Raw genomic sequence first — 17,987 nt, 5'->3', positions numbered from 1 at the left:
AGGAGAGCCAGGTGAAAATCCGACCGGGAAAGTCTGCAGTGCTCCAGCAGTTCCTTGGCACTACGGACGGCGCGCTCAGCAAGGCCGTTGCTCTGCGGGTACTCGGGGCTGCTGGTGAAGTGACGAAAGTTCCAGGTGGCAGCGAAATCGCGGAACTCCACACTGGAAAACTGGCTACCGTTGTCCGACTGCAAACTCGCAGGGGAGACAAAGGTCGCGAAGTGGTGGCGTAGCTTCCCAATGACAGCAGCAGATGTGAGGGAGGTGAGCTGATCCACCTCGAACCAGCTGGAGTAGGAATCCACAAGGACCAGGAAGTGCTTGCCACGCCACTCGAAGATGTCAGTGGCGATTGCCATCCATGGCAGATCAGGGGCAGGCTGTTGTTGAAGCGGCTGCCGTTGCTGGTGGGGAGAGAGACTATTGCAGGTGGAGCAGGCGGAGACCCTCTACCGGATGTCCGGGGCCATGCCGGGCCAGTAGAACTGGCTCTGTGCCTGGGACAGAGTGGCCTCGGCCTCGGGATGGCCGCTGTGGGCGGTTTGAAAGTAGTGGTCCAGCAGCGCAGCAGGCACCACAACCTTGTGGCCCTTCACCACCACTCCGTCATGCAGCACAAGCTCATCCCGGACCAGGGACTGCAGCGATGCGAGAGGCATGCAGAGCCTCTGTCAAATCAGTTCGGGCTTCCTTAGAAGTTCAGCCCGCAGTTTCTTGTCCTGGAGACTGAACACCAGGACATCCCGGGTCATTTGCTCGGGGGTCAGCGCATCCAGGCGGCAACGCCGTGCCAGATGCCGTAGCGCGGCAATGTAGGTGTCAATGTGCTCACCGGGGTTCTGGCGCCTAGTGAAAAACTTAAATCGCTCTAGAATGCAGTTGGTGGGACTGTCGCACAGACCGGTGAACTTAGCCAAAAGACATACCGGGTCCCGAGCATCCTCACCATCAACGTATTCAAACCACTCCGATCGTTCCAGGGCCTCCGGGCCAGATAAGTTTAGGAGCAGGTGCGACTGCGTTGCAGGGGTGGCATTAGGATGGGCAATAGCAATGTAGTGCTCAAAATCGCGTCGGAAGACAGCCCACCGATGGGCAATGTCGGAGTCAAAGACCAGCATATCAGGCTTGCGACAAGAGTTGGCCATGGTAGGGCACGGTAGAGAAACACTAAAGGGTAGGGAACTGGGCTAAAAAAGAAATAAAACCCGATAAACAGGAGGTGCAAGGTACTACTATGACACCATGTAAAGACGAGTCAAAATGCACTATGTCTTCACTACTGTTTTTATTACTATCACACTACTCGTACACATTACTGCCCTAGCTGTCCGTGGTCTGTCACCGGAGCTAGAGAGCGATCTAGAGGCGGGGAGGTTACAATTATACTGGTGATATGGGGAGTGGTCAGTAGTGGTGAGGTCACTATGTTAAAGGAATATGCACTAGTCTACAAGTATATTGCGATGCCATGTTACAGCTCCAAGTTTATTGTGGAACCATGTATTGTGGGATCAGTTCTGGTCATTTAGCTATAAGAATGATACCATTAAGCTTGAAAAGATGCAGAGAAGATTCATGGGGATGCAATCGGCACTGGAGGCCTGAGTAATAAGTAAAGGCTGGATAAGCTGAGGCTGTTTTCAGTTGAGTTGCTTTCACATGGTTGAGGGGTGACACCTTTTAGAGCTTATAGAGTTATATAAAACAATGAGGAACGTAGGTGAGAAGGATAGTTACAGTCTTAATGAGAGCAAAAAGGATTAGTGTAGATGGACAATAAGGTTGGCATTGGTGTGATAGATCGAAGTGCCTCTTTCTGTGCTCTATGACTCTATGCATCTCCTTCTGCAGGTGCTGGCTGATCTACTGAGGGTTTCCAACATTTTCAGATTTCCTGAAAATTGAGGTTTTGATTTTACATTGGTTTCCAATTATTTTTTTAACTCTGATCTTTATATTCTTGAAAAATAATTACTCTGCTGCTGACTAGCTCTGCCTATAAAGCTTGTCATCAGTGGGAATTATTTATTTTTTCTCAGGCCTACAGAGCGCTCTGGTGAAGATGTTGACATAATATTTACCCGGCTAAAAGAAGTGAAGGCATTTGAGAAATTTCATCCCAATCTTCTATACCAAATCTGCCTGTGTGGGTATTACGAAAATCTGGAGAAAGGTGTAACATGTAAGTCACCAACTATTATTTATCACAATATATATCTATCTATATATTAAAACTGTCTGTGTCTGTGTCTGTGTCTGTGTCTGTGTCTGTGCCAGATTCGGCCTTTGATTCCTTGCTACGCCAAAACAATTCCGAAATTCTCCGAGATTTTTCCCATTTTGCTAGTGATTTCACTTTTACATTCAATCATCCACTCCTCAAAACATTTGGACATTTTTATGTACATGTTTTTTAATAAAATCCTCTCCCCCCCCCCCCCCCCCCCCCTCACTCATTTTTAAAATCTAAATCAGACTCACGAGCTGCTTGACGTCACAATGTCAACATGCCGACCAATCTGCCTCCAAGTTCGCCCGCCGCCTCGCTCGGGGTCCTCAGCAGAGCCTGGGCTAGAGCAGAGCCTGGGCTGGAGCAGGGCCTGGAGCTGGAGTGAGGGCCAAACCCGGGGTTTGGGATGGTGCCAGCCGTCTCTCTGTCTCTGCCCTCTCTGTCTCTCCCCTTTTTTCTCTGTCTCTGCCCCTCTCTCTGCCCTCACCCCCCCCCCCCCCCCCCCCCCCCCCGTCCCCCCAGAAAACAGACCTTCATGGTTACGTGAAGACCTCTGCACTTAGGACGCTGATGTCGTTTGGTTGACGCGTTCTCAGCTGCCCAATCGCTTCCTCCTCTCCCCCTCCTCCTAATCTACACCCCCCCCCCCCCCCCTCTCTCCCCCCCCCCCCCCCCCCTCACAAAGAATGGAGAGTGAGAGGGGAAATGTTTAAAGATGATGTGCGGAACAAATCTTTTCACACAGGGTGGTGGGTGCCTGGAACGCAATGCCAGAGTAGTGGTGGAAGCAGATATGATAGTGATGTTTAAATGTTTTGGATAGGCATGTGGATATGCAAGAAATGGAGTGATATTGATCACATACTGAGGAAATTAGTTTAACATGACATTATATTCAGCAGACATTGTATGAAGATGTTTTGTTTATTGTCACGTGTACCAAAGTACTGTGTAAAGCTTTTTTGTAGCATGCTAACCAGTCAGCAGAAAGACAATACATAATTACAATCGATCCATTTACAGTGTATAGATACATGATAAGGGAAAAACGTTTAGTGCAAGATAATGCCAGCGAAGTCCGATCAAAGGTAGTCCAAGGGTCACCAAAGAGGTAGATAGTAGTTTAGTACTGCTCTCTGGTTGTAGTAGGACGATTCAGTTGCCTGATCACAGCTGGGAAGAAATTGTCCCCGAATCTGGTGGTGTGCATTTTCATACTTCCATACCTTTTGCCTGATGGGAGAAGAGGGAGTGGCCAGGGTGCAACTCATTCTTGATTATGCTGCTGGCCTTGCCGAGGAAGCATGAGGTATAAATGGAGTCAATAGAAGGGAGGTTGGTTTGTGTGATAGTCTGGGCTGCGTCCACAATTCGCTGCAATTTCTTGCGATGGAGCTGTTCCCAAACCAAGCTGTGATGCATCCTGATAAAAATTTTAGCACCTGCTATATTCCGATGTTTATCTCCACTGTTCTCGATGAATGCAGCACCAACACTTAAAATATGCAGGACAAAGCAGTCCCCTTGACTGGTATCCCATCCACAAACCAAAACATTTGTTTTCTTTACTAATGTGCTCTTTAATTAAAGTGTGCATCATGTACAAAATACACTCCAGTCACTCATCTCTACCAATAGCACCTCTGAAGCCCATGACATCTGTCACTAATGATGACTTCAGAACACCAACATCTGCAGGTAGGAGGGAGGCCAAAAATGGGATTGTTGAGAGACTCATTTTTTAAAAGCAATAGGCGACATTTCAGATCGAGACCTTTTTTCAGACCCTTCTTCTCAACCTGAAACGTCACCTATTCCTTTTCTCCAGAGGTGCTGCCTGACCTGCTGAGTTACTCCAATGTTTTAGGTCTCTCATCGGTGTAAACCAGCATCTGCAGTTCCTGCCAAAACATGAAGTTGAACTGGGTTGGGGGATTAACAGGAAAACATACTGGTTTGAATAGAAGAGGCGAACGAAGAATCCCAGAATAAATGAGTTATTTCATTCTGTTAACTTGAACCATGGGTGGAAGAGCTTTATTTTCCCACAGCATAATTGAAATATCTTCTGATGGATAGCTACCAAGGATCCCCAGCAGACATATACAGACTTGTTTAGTTGAGGACCAATGTTGTGTGTGCCTCAAGCTTGTTTGTTTCGGCATGTATTGTTCCCCATATCTAATCAACCAATTTCTAGGTCAGTTATTTACAGTGCCACATATTCTCCATGCTTGATTGCTTTTTCAGAACCAGTCACATGGCTAGAAGCCGGAATAAAGGCTATTAAGAAGCAAGTTCCATGAGCCTCATTTGGCTGATATTTATCTGAGCCATATTAATCTTTAATGACCTCTGTCACCAATGTGAAACAAATCAAGATTGACCAACACTTCACATAAACTATAAATGTACTCTATAGACATCAGAATTTCATCAAAGCGTGAGAAATCTTACATTAATTTTAATCTTTGATATCCTCTGTTCTTGTAGGGCATTCTAAGCCTGACGTCCTGTACAATTTTAACTTGGATAATATTTTAGTTTTTAGTTTTACGGATACAATGTGGAAATAGGCCCTTCAGCCCATTGAGTCTGTACCAGCCAACAATCTCCCTGTACACTAGTTTTATCCTATACTCAAGGGACAATTTACAGAAGCCAATTAACCTACAAACCAGCACATCTTTGGGATGTGGGGGGAAACCGGAACACCCGGAGAAAGTCCATGCGGTCACAGGGAGAAATTGCAAACTATGTACAGATAGTGTCCGTAGTCAGGATCGAACCCGGGTCTCTGGCGCTGTAAGACAGTGACTCTATTGCTGCGCTACTGTGCTGCCTTGAAGTGCAGTACCGTGAGGTTCACATTTTAAAGACATGTAGGTTTGTAGGTTAATTTGGTTCGTAAATTGTCCCTAATGTGCAGGATAGAACTAGTATATGGGACAGCACAGACTCGCTGGGCCAAAAGGCCTGTTTCCATGTAGTATCTCTAAACTAAACTAGACACTCATGCTCAGCGTCCACCTTCAAGTGTCAGTATTTCAGTCATTGACCAGCTTCTCCTTGATTTGTAGCCTAATGTCCTTTCAAAGACTGGCTTGCACGACCATCCGTCTGTTTAGGCTCATGTAAATTTTATACAATTTCTTTTCTATTTATCTTTTAAGGTTTTTCTTTGTTTCTGCTGTCAAACAGCAGCTGAATTGGCAGCTGAATGGTTTTATGATTTGGCTGTCTAAGATTAGAAAACAGATTGACTAGAACCATGGAGTAAAGTACAGGTCATAAAATCACTTCTACGTATTTCAGTCTGTGCTTACTGGCTGCCAAAAAAACAATTTCATACCACATTACACAATGCTCCTTTATATGTTTGCTTCCTAGTGTTTCGTCAAGGAGATATTGGGACGTGTTGGTATGCTGTATTAGCTGGATCCTTGGATGTTAAAGTATCAGAAACAGCCAACTTACAGGTAAAAGGGAGTGTTTTGTTCAATTGACCCATTGTTCTTGGTTTTGGGATATTTAAAGCTTTGCCAATTTTGTGTACAAAATTATGTATTTAATATTGGAGCAATAGTTATAACATTCAGGAAAAAAATTAAATTGAAATTGATATTTACTTTTGTGTCAAGTAAATTAAATAATACAATTTCCCAATGCACTACCCCCCCCCCCCCCCCCCCCCCCCCCCCCCCCCCCAATCAGTCTGAAGAAGGATCCTGAACCGAATTGCCACCTCTCCATGTTCTCCAGAGATGCTGCCTGACCCGCTGAGTTACTCCAGCACTTTGTGGCCGTTTGTGCAAACTAGCATCTTGTTTCTTGTTTCTGCTCTATTACAGCAGTCTTTACTGTGAATGTAAGTTGTTCTGTACGCTAACTGTGTTAATATCATTTCATATTATTTGAAAGGATGCTGTTTTCTGAAAATTCCAGCATCAGAGGTGCACTTATATCGTACTTGCAGAATGAGCTTGTTTTCTTTGATGATTCTTGGTGAGGCAGAAAGATGTCTGCCATGTTCATGTCCCCAGTTAATTCCATAGAATTAAGCCAATTTGAATAACTTCAGTGGGTCATGACCGGTCACCCATCTCAGGGATGGGAAGGGAAGCTCACAGGAAAGGGACTCAGCAATTCAGTGGCTTCAAGCTGTTTTACCATTCAATTAAACTAAATCTATTTTAACTCTAATGACCTTCTTACGTCTACATTCATTACAATCCGTGTGTTCTGCAGAATCAGCCAAAGATCTTAATTTATATTTATTATTGTGCAACATGTTTATTGTATTTCAGTTCATCCAATCCCACACTTGTGAAACCAGCGAGTCTTACAAAGATAGACTCAGTGTAGTTACTCCAGCATTTTGTGTCTACCTTCGATTTAAACCAGCATCTGCGGTTTTTTCCTACACACAAAGATACCACATATGAACATTTGCTCTATTCTGCTTGGGCTGGCTATTTGAAATAAATTATTCCCATCTCTTTTTCCTAATAGATCTGCAAATTATCCGCCAACTATTTGTTCAATTTTCTTCTGAACACTTTTATTTAATTTCCTTCCACCACATTTTTTCAGGCAAATTAGTTTGCTGCAATAAATTAGTTTGCTGAGGTGACCCGTTGTCTATATCATTGCTGAGGTGACCCGTTGTCTTGTCAAAAACAGGTTTTGTCTTGTACCGTTGACCCTGTGTCAACCTACATATGACAAATAAAAACTGATCTGAACTGATTTACCCATTCTCTGATTAATGGATTTTACCCATTCTCTGATTAATGGCCCTTCAACATCTTGGTGCAGACTTTTTAATTCATCATGATTTTGAATTTTTCCATTCGATCTCCCTCTAATCTGATCTAAGGAGAATAACATCATTTTGTCTTATCTCTCCATTTAACTCTCATCTCTGATAATCTTCCAGTAATACATCCTTTGCAAATGCTCAGGTTCTTCTTTTAGGTCTAGTATCCAGAAATGGCTGCAATTCTCTTGCAAATGATTAAACAGTGTTCTAAAAGGTTTAGTGTAGGTTTCTAATGCAGAAAACAAGAAATTGTAGTTAGACATAAAATGCTGGAGTAACTCAACGGGTGAGGAATCATCTCTGGAGAAAATGGATAGGTGACAGTTTCTGTTGGGACCCTTCTACACTCAATCCTGACCCGAAAGTCATCTATCCATTTTCTCCAGAGCAGTCTGAAGAAGGGTCCTGACTCGAAACGTCTATTTTCTCCAGAGATGCTGCCGGACCTGCTGAGTTAGTCCACCATTTTGTGTCTATCTTTGGTACAAACCAGCGTCTGCAGCTCCTTTTTATTACATTAAGAAATTGGAGTTGTTAGTCATCCTGTTGAGCTGATGCTTCATCATTGGGGCCATCATTGTGATCTGTTTGAGAACAAATTCCTAGATTGGTATAAGACCTAGCATGGCCTAATGTACATAGTAATTTAAAAACATTACTGTAACTGTGTGAACCTCCCGACATTTGACCCTTTGCATAACAAAATAACGGAGGTATTATCTGTGTAAGGAATATAGTGAAAGATTGCTTTGTAGTTATAAAAATTGCAATGAGTATATGCTACTTATACCAAAAACGTGTTAACATTTCTTACCTGAATGAGGGTGCAGCAGGATAGTAGTTCCCCTGAGCCCAGAGTAGCATCCTACAGGTTGCAGCTCCTTCCTTCATCCATAGTCACCCCAGATTACTAGGTTCGGCTCGCTGGATACCTGGCCACATTCCTTTTATGGATTTCATATCCTTACTCCTAGCATCACCTCCCATGTTCATATTCAGCGTCCCAATTTCTTGCCTCCAAAATATGTGAAGTATTGGTTAGAGCTCTATGTTCATTTCTGAACTGACTTTATTTCATGGTCCAAAGCTTGTTGTCGGGACCCTTCAAGCATTTTCATTCACCCACAGAAATTCCACCTTATGCTACCCTCCAACTTCATACCACACTCACCCCAAGTCTCCATCCTCTAATTCCCACATTTCTTCTCCTGACGCTAGACCCATGAGTCATCATGCTTGGATTCTTGTCCACAAGTGACGATACAAGATGATTTTGAATAGTAGAAGTGCAACTTGTGAAATGAAGCGATTCATATTGTGAGGATGTAATATACATCGTCCCCAGGCTGTGGCTGGGTTCCTTTCCTGTGAACAGTTTGAAAACCCAACAGCTTGCAGAAGTGTGGCTGCAAACTGAGTTCACAGGCAGCAGAAGAAATCAAAGCCGGCAAATCCATTGTGCTGGTCGCCCAAGTGCTGTTTCATAAGCACGGGCTTTGCATAAGTCAGGCGTTCATAAGCTGGGGAGGACCACTGCAGTGATTGTACTTTATTAATCGGAAATAAAATATTTTGGCATTTTTTTAATTTAGTATTTCTGGTTTCTGATTTTTGAAAGGATTCTGTCATACTCTGTACTCTGGGAATTGGAACAGCTTTTGGAGAATCGATTCTCGACAATACTCCTCGCCATGCTACTATTGTCACCAAGGAGTACAGTGAGCTTCTTCGTATTGAACAGAAAGATTTTAAAGCACTATGGGAGGTAAACCAGAAAACATCTATTGCTACTTTAAATCCTGAAGGTCTGCAATCACTTGCTATGCTAACTTAGTACTAACATGGATGATATTTAAGTTACCTTTATGAAATTAAATATATAGCAGTCATATGCAGATTCAGGAATTCTACAGCTTTCTTTATTAGAATTAATGTTTAAGTATATCTCAATGTTTCACATATGTATAAATTTGGTCTCCAATGGCAGTACAAATTTGCTGAACTCTCTACCAATTTAACAATTTAAATAAAAATACTTCATTACCCATTTGGGTAATTTAATTCCAGAACAATTTCAGAGAATCATAATACTTCTGATTTAAATAATCAGTAAATTTGAGGTAATGACATCATCAAAATGCATTTGTTTGTGGTGAACATTAAATCCATTTCCTTGTTTTTTTTGGTTAATTATGCTTTTGTTGGAATATTGGTAATGTATTTCAACGAGAATCAGGAAACATAATTCAATTAGGAATGGGCAAAGATGAAGAGAAAATAAATTGCAAAATGTGTTGGTTCTGATGAGGATTGCCTAAAAAGAACAGAACTAAATTATTAAGTTTCAAAAGGTAATGAGATATATACTTGTAAAAACAAAACAAAACCAGGAGTAACGGTTACGAAATATGGACTCAATGGGTATCTAATTTAGCAGAAGCAGAACTTTTATGTAATGTGTTTTTAGGAAATTGGTGCTTTTGTCAGGTAATTTATGTTGGGGAAAAAATAAATTAATTGTTATCTGGGATGTTCTGTTCATGAAAGCATCTTAGGGTCACTGCAGCAAGCTTACCACAGATTGTTTTGATGATTGCCCAGGGAAAATAATAACAGGCATGAGAGATGGAAAGTTTATGGGAGACACAGGCAGTAATTCCACTGCTTTTTTGTAAACAGGAAATACAAAAAGTATTGATGAATTTATGCTTGCCACGAGAGAGAGAGGAGAGTCATACAAGTCAGACAGCGGGGTAAAATATAGACGTAATTATGTGAATTGTTCTTAATTCTTTGCTTGAGTTGGATTTCAAAGCACCATAACATCCATCAACATGTTGATAGTTCCTTGCATATGAGACAGAAATATAAATAGCAGTCAGATAAATCAGCACAGACCCTGAGAGCCTAATGGAAAAAAGGACCAAGGAAGTTGCCTAATAAAGCATGTATTCAGTCTTGCCAGCAGAGCTTTCCTGAGAGATAATCCCAACTACTAATCAACATCTGCTAAAAAGAAAATGCACTACTACACACTGCCAACTATATCCCAAAGAAAATGTTGGGAGTTCTGGTCTCTGAATGAAGTTACAGATGTACATGACCTTGACCATTAATTAAAATAAAATAAACTGAAATGTTTTTCTTTCTATACAGCTTTCCATTGGCTTTAATTCTGGTTTTAGTGTTATCAATACAAGGGAGGGAAAACACACAATGTATAATTTGCACAGAGCAGTAGTTGGTGGAATGGGGCAACCCCATCCCAGAGAACGCCAGTAACTGATAACCATAGAGTTTTGTATTACTACTAGACTAAGTAGGACCTGTTGCAGGGGGGGGGGGGGAGGGGGGGGGGGGGGGGGGTGTGGCTCGGGGTTTGTGGGTGGGGGGGTGGTGTGGGCAGGGGGGCTTGTGGGGGAAGAGCCATGGGGGTAGGGGGAGGAGGGAGAAAAGGGGAGAAGAGCCATGCGGAGGGGGGGGGGAGGAGCCGCAAGGGGGGGGTAGTGGCTGGAATTGGCAGTGCGATGGTGACTCACAGCGGGCGCTGGTCATTCTCCTCCGCCGGGATCAGAGTCTCCACTTTCCATTTGGCGACATCGGCAACATCTCCGACTCTGGGCTGGGCTGGGTCTCCGACTCTGGGCTGGGCTGGGTCTCCCATGCTGGGCTGGTCTCCCACGCTGGCTGGGCCTGGCCAGGTCTCCGATGCGGGGCTGCTGCTTGGGGCGGGGCTGCTGCTTGGGGCTGGGCTGCTTGAGGTCCCTCCGAAAGTCCGGTTGGAAACCTCCGCCGGCCACCTTCAGCTCCTGTAAAGATGCGATGACACAGGAAGAGGCGGACCATCCCAGGGAGTGACAGGGGAACAGTCTAATCCGCATTGCGCCGACTGGCAGGAGAAGAGATCGGTCTGCACACCCGCGGTTTTTAAGATTATTAAACCTCGCTAACTTTTACGATATTCAATCGATTGGAACTGGTGAAAAATCATAGCGCTATCGCGAACCGTTTTTGCGCAAATAGAAAGACCGCCAAACCGGAAGAAAACAAGATTAGTTATGTATAGATTATTTCAAAAAAATGTCCATAGTATGATCTTGGTTTCTAAGATTGTTAGGTTGTTTTAAGTGGCTCTAGATTTATAAACTCAGCTGCCAATAACTACATTACATGTAATGAAAATCAATCTGGAACTTTAATTTAGCATCCACAAGCTTATCAAATTTATGTTTTTTAAAAAAATCATAAATGGTGGAGATCTCTATATCACAGTTCAGGGTACAAATAATTTTCATGTGGCTGCATTCTAAATGCTAATTTAGAACTGTGGATGAAAAATCACTACAAGCACCATTCTCATTCTCTGATGAGTAAATTAGATGAGTGAGCTCCTCCTGAAACTTGACATGTGAGCAAACTATCAGTTACATTGATACCTTCTTGGAATTGCCATCTAAGATCAAAGCTCGGGGTTGTATTTGATACTTGGAAAGAGGACAATAAATGCGTTTAGGTTTATTTAGGATTATTATTCACTTGTTTTTGACTGGTTACTGATCATCTCGATCAAACTGATTTTCTGTCAGATGTATTTGTTAAAGAGGGTATGAAAGTTACAAATGTAGAGGCACCAAAAGTCATGAATAACCAGTTTCTTTATTCAGGCATTATAGGTTAGATATACATGCACGTTTAGTCCTCTAACACAAAAGTATTAAAAATGTTATGGCCATTTTCATACTCGGAAATTAGCATCTTGTTCCCTATTGCTTTTCCATTGACTTAACTCAAAAGCTGTGATCAAGGACAGTCAAAAGCCCTTAACTTTCTTAAAAATTAAGAGAACTGAATGAAATTTTCAGTTATTATAGATTGAAGCATTCTGAAACAAATATGAAACAATCTTACTTGGATGACCTGAAATTAAAGCATATAATTAGTTAATTACCCAATTGTAGCTAATTACAACATTCTATTACTAGATCTAAACATCTATCAATTTCTTAAGAAAAAGTTAACATTTTTAAATAGCCTAAGTGTCCAAATAACATTCACACAATAATTCACAATATAACATGATTTTAAAATCTCATGGTCATGAATTTATAGGCCAAATGGAAGGAATTTAGTGTTTAATTCCCATAAATTAATGGCCATTTTAATCATCTTGCGAGTGGGTTTTTGTGGAATGCGCTGGTTTGGAACGTTGCGGTTGCAGTGAATTTAAACCTCATATCAGCAGGAAAAATACTGCCGGTTCATATATTTACATAATGACATTTTCGCAACGTGAAATTTTGATTAAACGCATCCTTAGAAGCAAGTTTATATATAAAATAAACGTCTTTCCTTTACCTGTCCCGTACATGAAATCCGTCCCCGTTGTCGGTGTTGACGGCTTTAGAAGATTATTTTTAATTTACTCCTGTTCGTAAAATATTCAGTGCAGTTTAAAAGAAACGTAATAAAACGGCAGTCAAAGCGATTATTCTTTAGCAGCTAAACAGCCTGACAGAAATCGATTTCATCAGGCTGGAGAAACAAGACATTTTAAACCCGCCCCCCCCTCAAAGGCGCCAAAGTCGCGCACACGGGCAGCGACAGATCTGCAGCACCGCTGAAGGTAAGTTTTGCAACATACCTAGATAAATGAGGTCGAATATCAGCTGTTACCTTGATGAATGGTAAAGCAGAATCAAAGGAAAAATGTATGAATTCATTTTTTTCAAACATGATATGTGAGCAATTCTAGTTTTGTTATGACTGATTTTTTTAATGTTGTTTGCCTAATAAATGCATTTCTAAGTTGTTTATTCATTGATCAATATGTTAATAATTTTGGCGAATGTTTTAAAAGCATATTGCTCACCTTGTACCTCTGGTAAAATTTGTAAGTTAAATTGATCAGATAAATCCAGCATTCATTCTGTGTTGTACTGAGACAGATTACACTGAAGCATATGTGGAGATTTTATAATTATGGTAGCAATGCTCGCACTTTTGTTTAGGAAAGATTGGATGATTCTATATAAAGGTTCCCAGGCACAGTCCAGAGTGAACTCTCAGGAGATAACACAACAATTAAATGATTAATTGAATCTGTTTCTAATCTTGAAGCCTGTGCTCTCCTTTCATTAGAAAATTGCACTGAGTAGTGGTCAAAGTTCGTTAAATATGTTTCTGCAAATACTTTCTGAATATTATTTAATTCAATTTGTGCTACTCCTGCACTTTTTAGAGATACAGAGCGGAAATAGGTTCTTTGGTCTGCCGAGTCTGCGCTGACCAGTGATCCCCATACACTAACACTACCCTACACACTAGGGACAATTTACAATTCTTACTGAAGCCAATTAACCTACCAACCTGTAGGTCTTTGGAGTGTTGGAGGAAACCAGAGCACTTGGAGAAAACCTACGCGGTCACAGAGAGAACGTACAAACTTTATACAGACAGCACCCGTAGTCAGGATCAAACCTGGGTCTCTGGCGTTGTAAGGCAGCAAATCTACCACTGAGCCACCCCTAATGGTATATTGTCCCTTGTTATTTATTATTTGTAGATTTGGCTTTAATTTGCACAGGTGCTTGTAAAAGAATTATAATTATATGGAAGAAAAGTTGCCCATAATTTGCAGTAGTGACAGCTCGAACTCTGATAGCTTGAAGAAACCTCAACTCAATGAGTCATTGACAAGATTTATAGGGAGAAAATTTAGGAAGTAATGCAAAAACATAAAAGTAAACAAAATTCATTGTAGCTACAGGAAAAATATAGCATTGCGGTCGGAGGGCCATCACAGTTGAATGAAAGTGAAGGAGATGGGATCAGTGTTGAGGCTGCAGCTGGAAAGTGATCACTTGCAGTGCTGGCTACATTGGATCTTTTTATGATCAAACATTTATATGGTAGATGGCACAATTTTGTAACTGGCTCTCACTCACCTGAACCTGTGCAGACATTTCACAACATTTATTATTGGGTAGTTGGAACAATGCCTGCAAATATAAATGGTGATAATATCATATGGACCTTGGCCAGTGATCATCCTGCCATACTACCTTTGAGGAATACAATTGGAATATGGCCACTGCAGTCTTGGAGCAATTCAATATTTTTTGGGAATTAATATGTTAATCAGGATTTCAAAACTGGATACAATATCTAAGTAATACAGAACATTGAACAGTACTGAATAGGAACAGGTCCTCTGACCACATGATGCCAAAATAGACTAATCTCATCTTTCTGCACATGATCTATCCTTTGATTCCATGCATATCCATGTGCCTATCTAAAAGTCTCTTAAACGCCACATCATACCTGCCACTGCCACCACCCCTGGCAGCCCGTTTCTGGCACCACCACCTTCTGTGTAAACAAAAACTTGCCCCACACATCTCCATTAAACATTACCCCTCTCACCTTAAAGCTGTGCCCTCTGGTCTTTGATATTTCCACTCTGCGGAAAATTGATCTGATTGTCTAATTTGACCATTGAAGCCCCCAGATCGATATAAACACAGGTGGCAATGCATATCTTCTGGACATTTGGTATTTATGAGATGATTTGGAAGTTGTACAGTAATGTTTTGAAAGTGAGAAAATGTACAGGAGTTTTTGCCACTCCCATATTAAGAATTATGATGATTTCTGATGTAGCCTTTTTTTAAATCTCTGATGCAGCGTTTTCTCATTTAGATGTCTGTTATTGTAAGCTATCGGTTCAAGGCAGATCTTTAGTGTTTAGTAATTGAATATGATCAAACAGGTTGACCAACCAATCATGTTGAATTCATAAAGACATAAACAGGAGGAAAGCAAACTTTAAAAAACATTTCACTGCGATTGCGCAAGTGATTGCTATACTAGCTGGAATATCATGAATGTCCGTGACAAAATAAGTACGTGAATTTCTTTGATGGAATTGCAATCAATATAATGTTAACTTCAGCAGAAGTTCTGTATTTTAGGAATATCACAATTGTAGTTGAGATATAATAATTAATTAAAATGTACACTTTTAAGAATAGATAACATCAAGGAGAGGAGAAAGAAAATGTATAGTGAGAAGAAGTTGTTATTCTATGTCTTCAGATGGAATTTTCAGTAAATATCTGACTGTTCAATACAAATACGGGTGCATAAATAGGCCATTTAGTCCTCGTGCCTGTTCTGCTAAGTGGATCATGCCTGGTCTTTTACCTCTGTGCCACTTTTCTGAAATACCACCATGTCGCTTGATTCTTTTAATATTGAAAATCTTTGGAATAGTTTCAGCAATTCTTCTTCCACAGCCTTTTGGATAAAGCATTCCAAAGGTTTGTTATCCTTTGGACGAAGTTATGTCACGTTAACTCAGTAACTTCAAGGTTGCATTACAATTTAAACATATCAACCTAATCCATGTGTTTGTCCTTCTATCGCCTGAAACAAATTTGCATTCACTTAGAATACACAACTACAGATTGTTTTCCCCTTCCTAGAACTACACATCTTTTAACTAAACTTGGAAGGATGTGGTCACCTGAGACAAGAATTGGCTATTGGTGTGTCTAGTAGCCATGTCCTTGACAAATTGAGATTTTATTCAAGTGAAACATTGATCATAACCTCGTTCCTGACTGTTTTTCCGAGTTGATGATGTTTACCATTTCATTTGAATGTTCCTGAGGTCCTGCACTATATTTAAACCCTATAGCGATACTGACCCCTACTGCTTACTGGGTTTTTATCTGAAACTGGGTTTGCCTGGTGAGGGAATGCACATCCATGATGTAAAGGAGGCATTTGAAGTCCAAGAGGAATCATATCAGAAATTATGATTGTGGGCTGGAGAAGGGGAGGAAAAAAGTTTGTTCCTGTTGAGACATGAACAGGTTGAAATGATGGAATTACTGAATAGCTTTGTATGATCCTATAAGGTTGCCAGAAGCAAGCAGAGTTGAACCATAATCTATTTGTGGTTCTAAATTATGGCGTGGAAGACCTGATAAAAATTGGTACAAAATCTAATATTTTGATTATGTGGCATCAAATCTCAGCTTTCGTAATTCTTACGATATTTGTTGTAGCTTGCTCTCTGCTGCCACCTATAGTCTTGTGGCAAGCATCTTAGTGAAGAGTGTTTTATTGTCATGTGGCCCAGATAGAACAATGACATTCTTACTTGCTGCAGCACAATAGAAAATGTAAACATAGTACACTGTAAACAATATGATAAACAAGAGAGAAAATAAAAGTTCAGTGTGTATATATATATATACACATACCACAAGCATACATATAATATATATATATATATATATATATACAAGTATATATGCACACACACATGCATACATATAATATATATATATATATCTCTTTGTCCCACCCCTTCCCCTGACATTCAAGATTCAAGAGAGTTTATTGTCGGGTGTCCCTGATAGGACAATGAAATTCTTGCTTTGCTTCAGCACAACAGAAGATAGTAGGCATGACTACATAACAGATCAGTGTGTCCATATACCATTGTATAAATATATACACACATGAATAAATAAACTGATAAAGTGCAAATAACAGATAATGGGTTATTAATGTTCAGAGTTTTGTCCAAACCAAGTTTAATAACCTGATGGCTGTGGGGACATAGCTATTCCTGAACCTGGTCGTTGCAGTCTTCAGGCTCCTGTACCTTCTACCTGAAGGTAGTGGGGTGATGAGTGTGTGGCCAGTATGTTGTGGGTCCTTGATGATGCTGCCAACCTTTTTGAGGCAGCGACTGCGATAGATCCCCTAGATGGTAGGGAGGTCAGATCCGATGATGGTCTGGACAGTGTTTACTATTTTTTGTAGTCTTTTCCTCTCCAGGGCGCTCAAGTTGCCGAACCAAGCCACGATGCAACCGGTCAGCATGCTCTCTACTGTGCACCTGTAGAAGTTAGAGAGAGTCCTCCTTGACAAACTGACTCTCCGTAATCTTCTCAGGAAGTCGAGGCGCTGATATGCTTTCTTAATAATAGCATCAGTGTTCTCGGACCAGGAAAGATCTTCAGAGATGTGCACGCCCAGGAATTTGAAGCTCTTGACCCTTTCAACCATCAACCCATTGATATAAACGGGATGGTGGGTCCCCATCCTACTCCTTCCAAAGTCCACAATCAGTTCCTTAGTTTTGCTGGTGTTGAGGGCCAGGTTATTGTGCTGGCACCATATGGACAGTTGCTCGATCTCACTTCTATACTCTGACTCATCCCCATCAGTGATACGTCCCACAACAGTGGTGTCGTCAGCGAACTTAATGATGGAGTTCGCACTATGACCGGCTACGCAGTCATGAGTATAGAGTGAGTACAGCAGGGGGCTGAGCACGCAGCCTTGAGGTGCTCCCGTGCTGATTGTTATCGAGGCTGACACATTTCCACCAATACGAACAGACTGTGGTCTGTGAATGAGGAAGTCAGGGATCCAATTGCAGAGGGATGCGCAGAGACCCAGTTCTGCAAGTTTGGTAACCAGCTTGGAGGGGATGATTGTGTTAAATGCCGAGCTGTAATCAATGAATAACAGCCTGACATAGTTTTTTTGTTGTCCAAGTGGTCCAGTGCGGAGTGGAGGGCCAGCAAGATCACATCCACCGTTGATCTGTTGTGGCGGTACGCGAACTGCAGTGGGTCCAGGTTTTTGTCGAGGTAGGAGTTGATTTGCTCCATGATCAACCTCTCAAAACACTTCATCACCACAGGCGTTAGAGCCACTGGTCGATAGTCATTGAGGCACGTCACCTTACTCTTCTTGGGCACCGGTATAATTGATGCCCTTTTAAAGCAGGTGGGGACCTCAGACTTCAGAAGTGAGAGGTTGAAAATGTCCGTAAAAACTCCAGCCAGTTGGTCCGCACAGGTTTTTAGAACATGATCGGGTATACCATCAGGACCAGGTGCTTTT

The 17,987-nt window shown here is 41.6% G+C and overlaps 1 protein-coding gene across 1 annotated transcript in view; it reads left to right on the top strand.

Moving 5' to 3' along the window:
* Positions 1-17,987, top strand: part of rapgef4a (Rap guanine nucleotide exchange factor 4a) — a 200,261-nt gene that overhangs the window by 33,003 nt on the left and 149,271 nt on the right. Inside the window, exons 2-4 of the mRNA XM_055637971.1 lie at positions 2,043-2,185; positions 5,624-5,712; positions 8,674-8,820. Of these exons, the coding sequence (XP_055493946.1) occupies positions 2,043-2,185; positions 5,624-5,712; positions 8,674-8,820 (379 nt within the window). The remainder of the gene's footprint in view (positions 1-2,042; positions 2,186-5,623; positions 5,713-8,673; positions 8,821-17,987) is intronic.

The sequence above is a fragment of the Leucoraja erinacea genome, chromosome 7, assembly GCF_028641065.1.
Source record: "Leucoraja erinacea ecotype New England chromosome 7, Leri_hhj_1, whole genome shotgun sequence".
Classification (NCBI taxonomy): Eukaryota; Metazoa; Chordata; class Chondrichthyes; order Rajiformes; family Rajidae; genus Leucoraja; species Leucoraja erinaceus.
Note: the sequence above shows the minus strand (reverse complement) of the source record. Positions and strands in the feature narration are given on the sequence as shown.